General features: G+C 43.2%; 1 protein-coding gene across 1 annotated transcript in view; it reads right to left on the reverse strand.

The window, feature by feature from the left end:
* The window catches only part of COL22A1 (collagen type XXII alpha 1 chain), a 237,671-nt gene that overhangs the window by 127,533 nt on the left and 95,766 nt on the right, over window positions 1-14,372 (reverse strand). Inside the window, exons 7-12 of the mRNA XM_037381896.1 lie at window positions 13,103-13,378; window positions 11,977-12,057; window positions 11,260-11,373; window positions 10,621-10,665; window positions 5,248-5,301; window positions 4,432-4,467 (exon numbers count right to left, since the gene is read on the reverse strand). Coding sequence (XP_037237793.1) covers window positions 4,432-4,467; window positions 5,248-5,301; window positions 10,621-10,665; window positions 11,260-11,373; window positions 11,977-12,057; window positions 13,103-13,378 — 606 coding nt within the window. The remainder of the gene's footprint in view (window positions 1-4,431; window positions 4,468-5,247; window positions 5,302-10,620; window positions 10,666-11,259; window positions 11,374-11,976; window positions 12,058-13,102; window positions 13,379-14,372) is intronic.

Consider the following 14,372-nt stretch of genomic DNA (forward strand, 5'->3'; position numbering starts at 1 on the left):
CTACCAGGTTGAGATGTTTAGGTCTGGCAGAACATGCTGGGCTGTTGCTTGAGCCATCACAGTATATTTCCTGGTTTTCAAAGTCACACAAGACCTCACATCACCACAAGTTAGGTTTTTAGCCACAGCTGCTATTATCTTTTGGTTTCCCACTAACGATGTGCTTGGCATGTTATGTATTCTAATATAAGCATCATTTTGGCTTTAACTTACTGATATAACTGAGCTAACTGCCTGGAAAAGCAAGGCTTATGCCTCTGCTGTCGTCCTGGAAAAGCATTGGATTTGCCCTCTAACAAATGCCCTACACACAATACTTGACAACAGCATGATCTGGCAGGTGTCTGGCACAGCTGGAGAGTAATACTATAATAAGGAGATTATTTTAATCTTGTCATCTCAGTCTTTTCAAAGGTGAGATAACTTTATTTTATCAATACTGAGGAGGTGAGTCTTGTTCTTACAAAGGAGCCCACAGCACTGGTACAGCAACAGTTGCACAGACTGCAGCTGTTTGAAGGCCAGCACCTCTGATTCAGCTTCCCAGCACCGGCCCATACCCATAAAAATCAAGGAAACATAAGCTGTCACAGCCAGAGTAAAAACCAAGAATTCAGGCTCATGCAGACTTTGCAGCACAGCAGGCAAACAGAAAGGAGCCATGCAAATCCTCTCCTTCCAGGTGTTCTCCTACTTGGGAAGGGTTTCATTTTATAGGCTCTCCTCTTTTTTTTTTTTTTTTTTTCCAGGAATATAGACAGCAAGCAGCATTGCAGGCACTTGCCTTCCTGCTCCCCGTGGTTCTGACTACTTCCCTCTCATCGGCATTTCTGACGCCAAGACACAGACACGCTCCTCTGCCCCTACGTGCAACAGCGATCCATTGTACGTACGGCTGACCTCCCCCACTTACAGTCCTACCCCTTTTTCCTGCTGAAGGCTCACCTTTGCACCTGAAGGCTGACCCTGAAGAAGACCTTTTGTGTTTGGAGAAAAATTATACACACAAACACACTGCCGAGGCGAGCAGTTCCAGTGCCAGCAGGATCAGCAGCAGAGCACTGCAGCATGGTGCACAGTGGGGTTTTCTGAACGGGGGGAATCTCAGGGGAGTAGAGAGACCCACCAGGAGCCCACAGATTGTGCAACAGCAGCTAAGGAGACATGGATGGGGCCAGGAGCAATGGCAGCCAAACCCCCACACCTATCAAAAAAGCCTCTGGGGAGCACTAGCACCAGGGTAAGCAAACAGGCTATAGCACAGCAGCAAGATTTTGGGAGCCTGGAGAGGCCACAGTCAAGTGGAATTTGGCAAACATCCCAATTTTCAAGAAGGGTAAGAAGGAAGACCCTGGTAAGTACAGACCTCTCAGATCAATGCCTGCTAAAACTATGGAGAAGGTTATTCTGGCAGTTCTTGAGAAACACTTGACAGCAAATGCAACCATTGGTCATAGCCAGCATAGGTTCACGAGGAGAAAGTCCGCTTAAACAGATTAATTGCCTTTTATGACAAGGTCACCCAGGTAGCTGACCAAGGGAAGCCAGTAGGTGTAGTTGGTTTTGGACTTTAAGCAAAGCTTTTGATACTCTCACAGTCTCCTCCTGGACAAAATGTCCCGCACTCAGCTAGACGTGTCCATAATACGTGGGGTGAGCAACTGGCTCACGGGTCAGGCTCAAAGGCTTGTGTAAATGGGGTTACATCAGGCTGGTGGCCAGTCACCAGTGGGGTTCCCCAGGGCTCAATTTTAGGGCCAGCACTCTTCAATGTTTTTACAAACGATCGGGACACAGGAATTTAGTGTACATTAAGTAAGTTTGCCAATGGTACTAAACTAGGAGGAGCTGTGGACTCCCTCGAGGGTCGAGAGGCCTCACAGACAGATTAGGGTAGACTAGAGAGCTGGGCAGTCACCAACCATATGACATTCAACAAGAACGAGTGCAGGATTCTCCACCTGGATCAAGGTAATCCTGGTTATACACACGGATGGGGGGATGAGAGGCCGGAGAGCAGCCCCACGGAAAGAGATCTGGGGGGTTGGGTTGATGGAGAGTTGAATATGTGTCAACAGCTGCCCTGGCAGCCAAAAGGGCCGACGGTGTCCTGGGGCGCATCAAGCACAGCACTGTGAGCTGGTGGAGGGAGGTGACTGTCCCGCTCTACGCTGCACTGGTGCAGTCCCACCTCTGCACTGTGTGCAGTCTTGGGCATAAGAACAGAAGAGGGACATCAAACTATGTGAGAGTGTGACCAAGATGGTGAAAGGCCTTGAAGGCAAGACTTACGAGGAATGGCTGAGGTCACCTGGTTTGTTCAGCTTGGAGAAGAGAAGGCTGACAGGTGACCTCAGCGCAGCCTGCAGCTTCCTCAAGGGAGGCAGCAGAGGGGCAGGTGCTGATCTCCTCTCTCTGGTGGCCAGTGATAGGACATGAGGGAACGGCATGAAGTCGCATCAGGGGAAGTTCACATTGGACATTAGGAACAGGTTCTTCACTGAGAGGGTGCTTGGTCACTTGCACAGGCTCCCCCAGGGAAGTTGTCACAGCACCAAGCCTGTCAGAGTTCAAGCAGCACCTGGACAATGCTCGTAGTCATATGGTTTAGTTTTAGGTAGTCCTGTGAAGAGCAGGGAGTGGGACTCGATGATGTTATCTTCCAACTTGAGATATTCTATGATTCTGTACCCCCAGCCTCCCTTTCTAATCAAGCCAGAAATGTACAGCCGATATCTCTGCTCTCCATCAGCAATAGCACTGACACTCAGCCACTGGGCAGACATGGGGCACAAACACACCGGGTCCCAAATACACTTCCTCCACAGATAAAGACAAGCTGCCTTGGATGGCAGGAGCACCGAACAAACAATTCAAGCTGGCCATAAACTCAGCGATCTCCACACCTACACATTCATTTGGACCAGTCAATGTTATTTGGCTATCCTAGTCAAAGAAGTTCTGCACATAGTGTGGGGTCTTTTTATTTTTTCCCCTTCAATCCAGACTCGCAGACTTATTTTTCTAGACATGACAATAATACAGACTGAGTGATGTTTTCTGACACTTTTCTGCATAGATCAAAACATAAGAAAACAAGAACTTGCTTCAACTGTAGCACAACTCATACTGTAAACATCATGTTTCCCATCAGACTGCTGACTCTCACCACCTGCCAAACACAAGTTGCTTTCCAAAGGCTGAATTCTGAGTCTCAAAGGCTAAATAGTGGCTGTCAGTGGGAGGACTGCAGGAAGATGGATGCAGAGGCATGTGCTTTATAGCCCCCATGTTTCTAGCCTGGCTCAATAATATTTCCTGCCATGAGCAACCCTCATTTAGATTGCATTTTCACATGATACATTACCACTATATACAATCAATATATCATAATCACAGAAAGAACAAATAAGAAGATGCAATAGCCATAAATGCCATGTTCTTGCTAGCATGGCATTCTTCCTTTCAGACCACAATCCAATATTATTTTAAATTCCCTGAGCAATCAGGTAGCCACAGACCTCCTGGAAAACAGCTCCACAAGATTCTTAATCCCATTTTCAGTATGAACCATGACTTCTTCCTTAACACATCCATCTATCTTCTAGACCCTCCTATCAATCTTTTCCCATTGCTCCCCACAACTTGAAATTTCATTTTGGTGATAAGGAAAACACCCACAACCAGGTGTGATATGGAGCTAGAGAGAAAGAGCTACTTCTCTGCAGTCTAGGTCTGCAGCCTCATTTTGTTCCCATTTGGGGAATGGGAAGTTTGCAGCCAGAATTGCCTGGAAACTACCGTCTTTTTTAATGCAAATTAGTCCCGTCATGCTATTTGTTTCCCATTGCTGATCACTATTGAACAGGTTTTTCAAGACAGACAACCTAGCAACTTTCAGCAGTTATTCTGTATCCTCAGTTTTAACCTCCAAGTCTTACTATTCTGTCCTGCACAATATTTGCAACAAGAAAATACGCCTGCTTTTGTCCTTCAAGTTATTAATGAAAATAGCCAATGAAAAGAAAGTGTGGCAGTCTCATCATGACCCAGATTTAATCCTGTTGAAAATTCAATAAACTCGAAACTATACTTTCCCTTTGTTTTTCATCCTTCCAGCCAGTTGCTTTACTGCATTAACCTCCACGAACTCACTGCTGCTTGCACAAAGCAAAGATTATGATTTCAATTTGATAGCATTTTACATGGCTAATGCACAAAGGAAATTCAAAGAACACAAAGGGGAAAAAGCAATGAACTCTCAGAAGCTTTTCTGCAGAAGGAAGCATAACACAATATAAAAGTTCCCCACAAAGATCCAGCTGCATCAGATCATTTGCACCCTCCACACTCCAAAAGCGACCTCCAAGCTATGGAAGGCAACAGCAAGCAACTCTCATTTAATTAGTCCAGTGAAAGATTAGATCTTACCTTTTCTCCTTTTTCTCCTCTGCCATAGGCTCTGCCCTAGAAATGAAAGAAGAGGGGAAAAGGTATATTTGATAGCTAGAATGTCAAATGACACTATAAATATATATTTCATGTTTCCTTGTGATATATCTGAGATATACCTATCCATCCATATATAGGGAGAGACACAAGTCACAGGGCAGCTACTATAGGGAAAGTATTCCTCGTTGGGCATAATTCCTTGATAATAATTCAGTGACAAATTAAAATAGAAAACCTATCCCAAATTCTCCTACTGCAGCCAGGAAAACATCTTATTTTCTATTCAGGGCAGAGTCTGATATTACATTTCCAAAATCAAAGATGCCAACAGCCTTTATTAGAATGAATTTTACATAGGGTTAAAGATTTTCTCATCTAAAAAATCAGTCTGGCATTTGCATTAATTGCAGCTGAGGAAAGCTATATCTTGGTCATCTGAATGCAAAAGAGTAGAGAGAGATTTGCATCTTCTTTGTGTTCAGTTGCCTCATACTGTCCCCATTAGATGTGCAGCTGTGCTACAATCAAGTACACCCAAGTTACATATTTTAATTAGAAGGCCAATACTAAGTCAGTTATTAGCTGTATTCAGGGCTGAACCCATCCATTTCCCCCCTCCAAGAAATGACAGTGGGTGCCAGAAAGATCAGCTTTCCCCTGGGACTAAGGCCCAGCAGAGAGAATATATTCAACCAGGCACATTGACATGGTAAGCAAATCCTCACCATAAAAGAAAAAACAACTACTTGCATTTCCATCTCCTTATATAAAATCATTCTGGTATTTCTTACTTACCGACTCTCCTTTTTCTCCTCTGAGACCAGGAAGCCCTTGGCTGCCACTTTCTCCCTTGAAAAAGAAAGGGTCTTAATACCATGGAGTTAATTCATTCCTTTCTTGACAGTCTTAAAAATAACAGATGATATTTCCTCATAAAACTTCCTGTTAGACTCATTTATGAAGCGTACCACAACAGTCTGTGTATTTTGTGGTCAGTTTTCCATTGCTTTGATTTTTTGGGAAGCAATGCAACAACGGTTTGACTGAGATGGTGGACATTTCTGTTCCTACCAGTCTCTAATAGCCAAGATTTGAGCTCCTGCCATAAGGACTGGGTGTACCTCATTGCTTCTATACCGACTTGAATGTCCGAGTTCTCAGATTGGTTTTATATTCTATTTTTCATATGAAAATACTGCTAGAAGCCTTCAGAGTGCACTAGCAAGGCAGAAAACTTTCTGTCTTGAGGTAAATCAAAAGTCCTTACTTTCTATAAAGCGAGGAAGGACTTGGAAACATGGTTTGCATAAGACCTAGAGGGTGCACAGCTAAAATACGGAAAAAACACACCTGTAAATAATGTCAAGATTTTAGAGCCTTTTTTTTTAGCTATTCAAAACCCATTGTTTTCATTCACACCAAGTTTTCACGATCAGCTAACTCCTAGGCATGTGCAGCACACAGTCATTCTCCCTACTTGCTCCAATGGAAGAGAGGGAAGGGAACACAGAAAAAAAGACAGTTGAAAACATATGAATTCTGATAGGTAGAGGAACAAAAACTGGAAAAGCAAATACATAGGGAGGAAAAGAGAAAAATGGTCAAGCAAAAACCAAGCAAAACTTTTTCTTCACTTCTAAGAGGAACAGGGGTAAAAGGGATAAAGAATCAAAGACAACACATTGTTTCATAAATATTAATCAAATACAGAACTAAAAGCGGTGCCAAAAGCTGCAAGTGTAGGAAAAATACCTGCAAATCATTGTCACATACTGCTCTGCAGTGACAAAACAGGAAGAAGGACCAGATGAGGCTATACCCATTACTAAGACTAATTTAAGGCCACATGAAGTATTACCACCAGCTCCTTCCATTCCTCTAGCACCAGGAGCTGCTGGAGAGCAGAGGGCTCTGACCACACACCTCTATCTAGCTCCTGCCTGGTTCTTACCCAAAAGGTATAGACCACAAATACGCTGTGCTAAACTCCCCATCCACCACTAACAAATACAATTTCCTCACCTATTTGTACCTCCCAATGTCTTTTGCTTGCGGAGAGTTTAGGCAGCTTGGACTTCAGTGTAGACATGGTATCAAGCTGCAAAAGTCTCAGACCTGGGCTAGGACCCTCCGTTACCACAGCAGCAATAAGTCAAATAACCCCTGCACTCCCCAAATCTCCCCAGGTGGACCACAGTAGGATTTAATTTTGTGGCTCTATTCAATTTGTCCTGATCTATGCCTCAAAAGAACGTGCTTAGCTGCACCAGACACTGAAACATTTGCTGCGCTCACACTTTCTTTTCCCCACACGAAGACAGGCTTTCAAAAGCACAGGGAATAAGACAGTTTCTTTCTCTAACCTTTATCAATTTTTTGGCAAAAGAATGAAACATCACAGAGCAAGTAGCATATATGCAAAACCAATGTCATAGTCAATTCAAGTAGGCTGTGGCAAAATTCACAGAAGTTTTTATGCAACCATTTATTTTAACTCAAAGTACACTTAAATTCTTTTTTAATTTGGAGGGAAAAATACATCCTGCTAGAGCATGTCTAATTCACTAGACTTCACAAACTCCCCATAGGCAGGTAAGCAATCCATTTCTATGATGTGGACAAAAAAAGATCTCAGAGAGAAGTGATTTTCTCTAAACTTGGATCAATAGCAGTGCTGGAAGAGAGCACAAGCCTGTTGACCACCAGCCCAGTACCCCAACCAGCCAGCCTGGCCGCCTGCAGACAACGCAGAATACAGAGTGAGTATGGAAGGAAAACAAATTAGACTGGACTGTCATTGGCACCTAAAAGTTATCAATGGGACCCAGCTTCAGGCATGTCAGCCAATTCCTCCAAAGCCATTTCCTACCTCACTCTTCCCCAGTATCATCCTTTACTGTATCGCCTTCCAAAGCACGTACGCTGTGTCTCCATGCATTACACTTAGTGTGGCAGCACAGGTGATTGAGGCAGAGGCGTTCATCTCCGAGAGATTTTTTTCACTTTTTCTAATAACTACAAATGCCTCTGTTTTGCCCTGCCTTTGGAGACTTACATTAGAGAAGAATAGAAACTCATTATCTTCCCACACTGGTTATACACTTGTAATATTTCTACTGGTCAGATGGTACAGTAAGAAAAGGTTGTCCAGACCTCCTCCCTTAAAAGAAGTAATATGTTACAAGAGCTCAGGATAGCAGAACCCAAACACCAGTCTTCAACTCAGATGGAAAGAACCACATTTTCTTTACTTAACAGGCCCTCAAACTAACCCTTTTCTTAAAAAAAAAAAAAGAAAAAGAAAAAGAAAAATAACCACATAGCCATTATTCCTTCTTTGGATAAAGAATGAAAAAGCCAGCAGCTACTACTGGTCCAGGAAAAAACAAACCAAACCCTCTTACCTTCGAGAAGGAGCCTCACAATCCTCCTACCAAAGATTCTTGTTTTGGAGGAAAGGAGGTGTTTTGGTTTTTTTAACACTGACCTCTCTCCTTACTAGTATCTCCTGGTGAGATTCATCTCAGGTGATTCCCACGTCCCCTGCTGAGACGCATTTTTCATGTGACTCCCATCAGCTGTGTGCTGTTTTTTCTGATACAGCTGAACCAGCCACTTTGCTAGGTTCTTATATGGCCATATAGTATCTCACAGGGCATTTCTCATTATAAGCCTATAAAATATTTTTGGATAATGCTCAAGCACCTGCAGCCTACCTAAATATTTCTTGGGCCTCAGTTATTTATGGGTAGTTTTCATCTTTGCAATCAATCCCAAATAAGAGATGCTCAGTAGGGATGTCTACAGAGAAAATTATTAATTTTGACTCAGAGTCCCAATGTCACCCTGTTTCCACCTTTTCCTGATGATTTCTTTCCTTATTTGTTTACTCCCACCTCCCTGTTTAGTCAATTAAAGCTTGGTCTTTTCTTATGCTGCATTTGCACATTAGCCTCTTTTAATTAAACCTAAAAGTACAGTAGAGAACTTATGATTTTAATTTTTTTACTGTTTCTTGAAGGCCCAGCTCTTGGACTCAAGTAGAAAATTGAAATCTTTGATATTCATTACTTTAAAAAAAACCCTTTACAGCTCTCCTCATTACACAACAAAGCTTTAAAACCCTTGCAACTTAGAAATGAGGAGCCAAGTTGAATGATCCTAAAACATATTACAGACATTTATAACCCCATAATGCAGAAGCCACTCACATTTTTGCGGGGCCTTAATCTTTCCTTAATAAAATAGCAGGTGATAATATTGGGGGGTTGCAAACAGCATTGACTCTCTTCCCCATGGCCAGCATTTTAGCCTGGGTAGCTCAGTAATGTTGCAGAGAAAGAGAGGAGGCGGCGATATTAGTTCCTGCACATAAAGCAGGGACTGTGACAAGCTGGTCCTTGGCAATAGCAATGCAAGAACTGCTGTCAAGGGCGGTATACGTTATTTAATCACATCTTTGCAAGTCAGGAGCAAAAGCTATTACTTGCCTTATTTAGCAGATAGAGAAGCAAAGTCATTCGTCTGAAATCATCACATTTGTAGCAAATTGTTGTCAGAGCCTGGATTTAAATGGCATCCTCCCCAGCTCCCTGAGACTGACACAGTCCTGCCTTGGCTGCATACAAGCCTCGGACCACTGCAGCCCGGGAAAAGTCACACGCATCTGCAGAGCTCTTCAGCAACCCACCTGCAGAAGTGGGACAGCCATTCTGGGATCTGTTACAGAAAACCTGCTGATGCTGTGCTTGTATATGTACTATTTTGTATTCAACTAGTATCTCCTGCACCCCAGCAGTGTGCCATGTTACACAGTATAGACATCCTCACCAGCGATAGACCTTGTCAAAGCAGTGAAAGACAACGGGATGTTGCTGCAGGGTGCTTTTATTATCAGCATTGTCCTTCTGCAACCTCCTTACAACAGTCATGGCTCTGTCATTCTTCAAAACAGCCCATGATTATTTAAGCTGTCACCGATTAAAATAGAAAGTTGCTATTTATATACGTGTGGAAGCATAAAGAAACATTTTCTGCAGTTTCAGTCAGGCACATCTGAGCATTAATGTGCCCCTGTTCTTTCATGCCAGTAGAAAACATACTCCAAAACACATCGTCGTCATCCAAAACTTCTCCCTGCAGACAACAGACTAAACCTTGCCAACCCCCCCCCCCAACATATTTCTGAGGATGTCTGACCTTCCAAGACCCAGAGATTTCTCCTTTCCCCTCCCATACTGTTTTATAATAACTGAGTAACTTTTGGTGGGGTATAACTCATTTATTCACCAAACAGGTACAAATTCAGTGACTGAATTTGTGGAAGTAATTCAAATGAAAATAGTTTTGAATATAAAGTGTTCCCAAACATAATTTTAATCACACATGTAGTGAAATTGGGAACCAACACCACCAACTTTCACCTCTCCAGCAAGGTTGTGAATCTTTGTTTTCTGCCAGTATACGTGCTCCCTTTAAGTCAATTGTCTCACAGCTCTATTTGTAAGGCAGAACAGAAGGAAGATGTGGGTATGTTGACTGTACATGTGTATATCAAAGAAGCTTGCAGAATATGCAGGATAATATAGAGGCTGCACTGTGAAACTTGAAGCAGACATCACAACCATGCTCCTACCCTTTTATCTAGGAAGATTACTGAGGAAAGTGTCCTATATTTAACATCATTACTCAGACAATCTTGCTCAGGATAACAGTCTGTGGCTAATCCTTTATCCTAGTCTTAGGAACTTCAGTAGAGTGTAACTGGGAGGCTGCTGCCTAGCCTATGGATATCTAATACTGCTGAGCAAGGCACAGCACAGAAGCAGCATGTGGTTTTCCAAGTGACTGATCACAAAAGCTGTGTGTGACCTAGTGAGTAACACTAACTTGCAAAAATGCCGGTTTAGAAGCTACAGGAAAAGATTTTGGAACATGCTTACTCTAAGGATGACATAAAGCAGCAACAGAGAAGCTCAAAGGCAAGCCTAGAGCAAAGATACAAGATGACCAGTGTCTCCTGCAGTCCCATGCTCATCCAAAACTATCTGAAGTCAGTTGTATGACAAATTGACTCCTATTTCCTTAAAACTGTCAACTCCACAACTTACTCTGAAACTGTTTTTCGGTTGTTTGTATTAAACAAATGAACTAGCACATATTACTGACCTTTTGACCTTTAGGACCTTCAGGGCCAATTGGCCCTCTCTCCCCCTAAAACAAGAAGAAAACAACATGATTGCTTAGACCAATCTTATTGTATATCAAAGCAAGGGGCCCAATCCTACAACACCTGAGGACAATAAAAACATTTTCAAGTTTTAGTGGAGAACAGACTAAAACTGATGTGCCCTCAAAAAGCAGTAACAATGAAGCTGGCTTCTCAGAGGTCCCAGTTACAGCAAAAATAAGCAAGCACACTGCTTTTAAAAGCTGAGATTTTTTTAAAATATGGCTATATTTACCTTCAGGATCTCTTCCTTTTTACTTGAAGAAGGATGCACGTAACTGGGCTGGATAAGAATAACCACTTTGTTTACAAATTTGTTACCAGGACTACCAGCATGATCAAAAGCACTGAATTAGATAAAAAGAAACACCTGGGAAGACTGTCATTACCTCTGCAGACATCCCACCTGTGAATAACACATGCCTGGCTCTTTCTGTGAAGCGCTTTCCACCTCTAGGTCTTAAAGTGCTTCACAAACAAATCCAGTCTTTCTTAAAGCTCACTTGCGTGGTGTCATACCCCTCTTTCCAAACCTATCCAGCATGCCTCAAATGAAACACACTCATCTCAACACTCACCTTTTGTCCAGCAGGACAGGAGCAGTTGAGAGTCTTGAGGTGGCCAACCTGCTCGTTGCCAACGGTGGGCCTCACTTCCACGGGAGGTGCTTCCGTCAGGACCGTGACCCGGCACTACACCCAAATACCCAAGGACATGACAAAGCCTTCAGTGCTAGAAAGCTCCCTCTTCCACCCACTTTAAAGAAACCACGTAGGCATTCCTGGATAACATACAGCTAAATGAGGCCTAGCGAGAAACAAAATCCCACAAAAGCCGTTCATTCAAGCAACAGGGAAAAATGTGGCAAAATGAACAATGAATCTTTTTAACCAAGTTCAAGGGGAGAAGAGTGAAAGGAGGGTGGAAGTTTCTAATGAGAGTTGGGCACAGGAAACTAAGAAGCAACTGGCACCGTTTTAGCTCTTCCCAAATAAAACCAGCGGGAAACAAGTTGCATATTTCATGCTGCATTTCTTCCATCATCACTTCAGATTTTTGTTTCCCCTGACAGTTTGACAAGGAAAGAGAAACCTGGAAACTTCAAACTCCTCATACTCATCACTCTGCAGTGGTCTTCTTCTGGCACTGCTACGTTATCAATTATATAGTTAAGTTTCATTCACCATCATTAAAAAAATTATAATCCCACACTGCCATATATTCCCTGATTTATGTAATAGACTTCAACAAAGAGAGTTCATGTGAAAAGGGATAAATGACAAAGAGAAGCATACTGGTCCAGAGGGAATGTCACAGCAGGTCTCCAGCTCAGCATGCCGAGAATCACAGTAAATAACCATCCGCTGAAGATCAAACTAGAAGACAAAGTGAGGCATTAATCTCAGAGACAGTGAATTGCTAAAGACTCCATGTCCTTTTCCTTGGATACAAACAGTGCAGATGAATACAAATAGAAACCAGATGGGGCAAACTTCACCGCTGATTCTATGGATCCTGTAGTCAATCTCTCTCTCTTTCTCTCAATAATGGACCAATGCCTCAGCGTGCTCCAAAGGTGCTGAGCTAATGAGACCTTGAATATGTCTATTAAAATTCTTGTGCAGGTTTTCATGCAAATAAGGACGCATGCTAATCCGCATGTCCTGGCCAAATTTCTGTCTGAGAAGATATATTCTGACCACCCCTATCCTTCCCAGAATTTCATCTAGACATAAAGTTTGGTTTTCTCCTGTTGTGCCTTGCATCTTCTGACCATTTACCCCTGGGTGAGAAATGCTATTAGCACATTTAATATGCACATTCCATCCATTTTGCACAGCTAAGAAAGATTACACAAGTCTCAAACACCAAAAAATTATGCGTAAGTTACACCAGGTTAACATTGCTACTTGGACAATCAGATCCAACCTGCACATCTCAACTTTAGTTCAATTGGAGCAAGTCAGGTATCTTTTCTGAGGAACTGAGAATATATGGTGACTTTAACAAGCTTTCTTTTTCCCCCCGTCTCTTCCCATCACAGGTGGAAAGATTCATAATGTCAAGATCAGACAGCAGAAGACCTTTACGTGTGTAGTTCAGTCGCCAGTTTGATGGTATTTGTGGATGATTTTATGTCTGATTTTAACTATAGCACGTTCTGGGACTAGAAACAAAGATGAAATGGATTTGTCATTTTTAATCCCTATTATGCGATACTGACAGTCTCACATAAAAAGACAGCGAGTCCTGTACATCATGAGATGCCAATCTGTCTTAGCTATGGAACACAGATAACATTTCAGTGATGCTGCTTCAGGAAAAGGCTCAATTGCAACATAACCCCCAAAACTCCATTCACATGCTGCAACCCCAGTGCTGAATGTCACCCCAGCTCTAATCAACACACGTAATACTCACATCAACGGGGACGCTATCATACAAGCGTTTGCCAATCACAGTTTTTCCTTGAATGTCAATATTTTCCCTGTCTTCAATCGGCAGCATCTGCACCAGTCTGCAGTCTATGTAAAGCGAGACAGCCTTGGACTGTATGCTGAGGGCAATTTTGTGCCAGCTGCGGTCAAAAAGATCACTGACTCGTGCATTTCGGAAGACAACTCTCACAGCGTCCTTGGTGAGCCCAATGGCATTGTACTCTAAAGCTTTGTTCTCTCCGTCCAGACGGATAGAGACCTGCAAGCCGACAAAAGTGATTTTGCTAAGAAAGTGCAAAGTCTTCTCCTTCCTCCCAGCTGCTTTCCGTCATGACTGACACCACAGAGTCGGGGATGGTACAGCATGAGGTGAGAAGCCCAAGCAAAGAGCAGAGGACAGTTTTGTGCGAGATACAGACAGGGAGCTTACACCTCTACTAGAAAATAAGACAGAGCAGGGCAGAGGCTCAGGTGCAGATCTGTGACCATCTAATGCCTTCTCTTGCGAGTACAATGCTTGACATGGTTTCAGGACATGCCATCCTTGATGCCTCCTAGGCAATGCTTGGGCATGGTTGGGCGGTAGCACATCAGGGGCACCTCCCCAAAGGCAGACAGACAAAGCTGAACCTGTTTTGGATTCCTCTGTCCTGTGTACTCCTCCACTACTTCCTAGCTGGCTCTGTGCTCCTTAGTACCATCACACGTCCTCAGCCATCCCATGGGGCAGGAACAAATGCCTCGTTGCCTGGTATGAAACCAATCTTCTGAGCTGTAGCACTGCTCGCGCTTTATTTCAGATGTTTTGAACAGAAAACTAAAGCTACACTCACCCACTGTGTTGCAAGCTATGGAGCAGGCAAAAACAGGCTTTTGAAGACATTATATTTTAGTTCATTTACAAATTGATTTCTTTTTTTACCAACATCAGGCAGTTATCAGCAAGCAGCAGGGAACGGAGCAAAGCACAGGGCCAGGGGAACAAACGGTGTGTCCACAAGCTGCAGAACTGGAAGTTTGGCCACTACACCACTGAGCCATATCTGATGTAAGCAGCTTAGGGCAGGCTAACTCCAGGTCTGACCCAGCATTGCCACACAGCTGAGCACTGTGCTGGCTGGAAATGCACGCTCAGATCAGCATTAGCTCAGAAGTGTTTGCAGCCTATAAGCTATGCAGGTCTGCAATGTATTGGCCAAACCACTACTGACTTTACATGAAACAAGGCTCATGAGGCTCTAAGGCACTTCTGG

This window comes from Falco rusticolus, chromosome 3 (genome assembly GCF_015220075.1).
Source record: "Falco rusticolus isolate bFalRus1 chromosome 3, bFalRus1.pri, whole genome shotgun sequence".
NCBI lineage: Eukaryota > Metazoa > Chordata > Aves > Falconiformes > Falconidae > Falco > Falco rusticolus.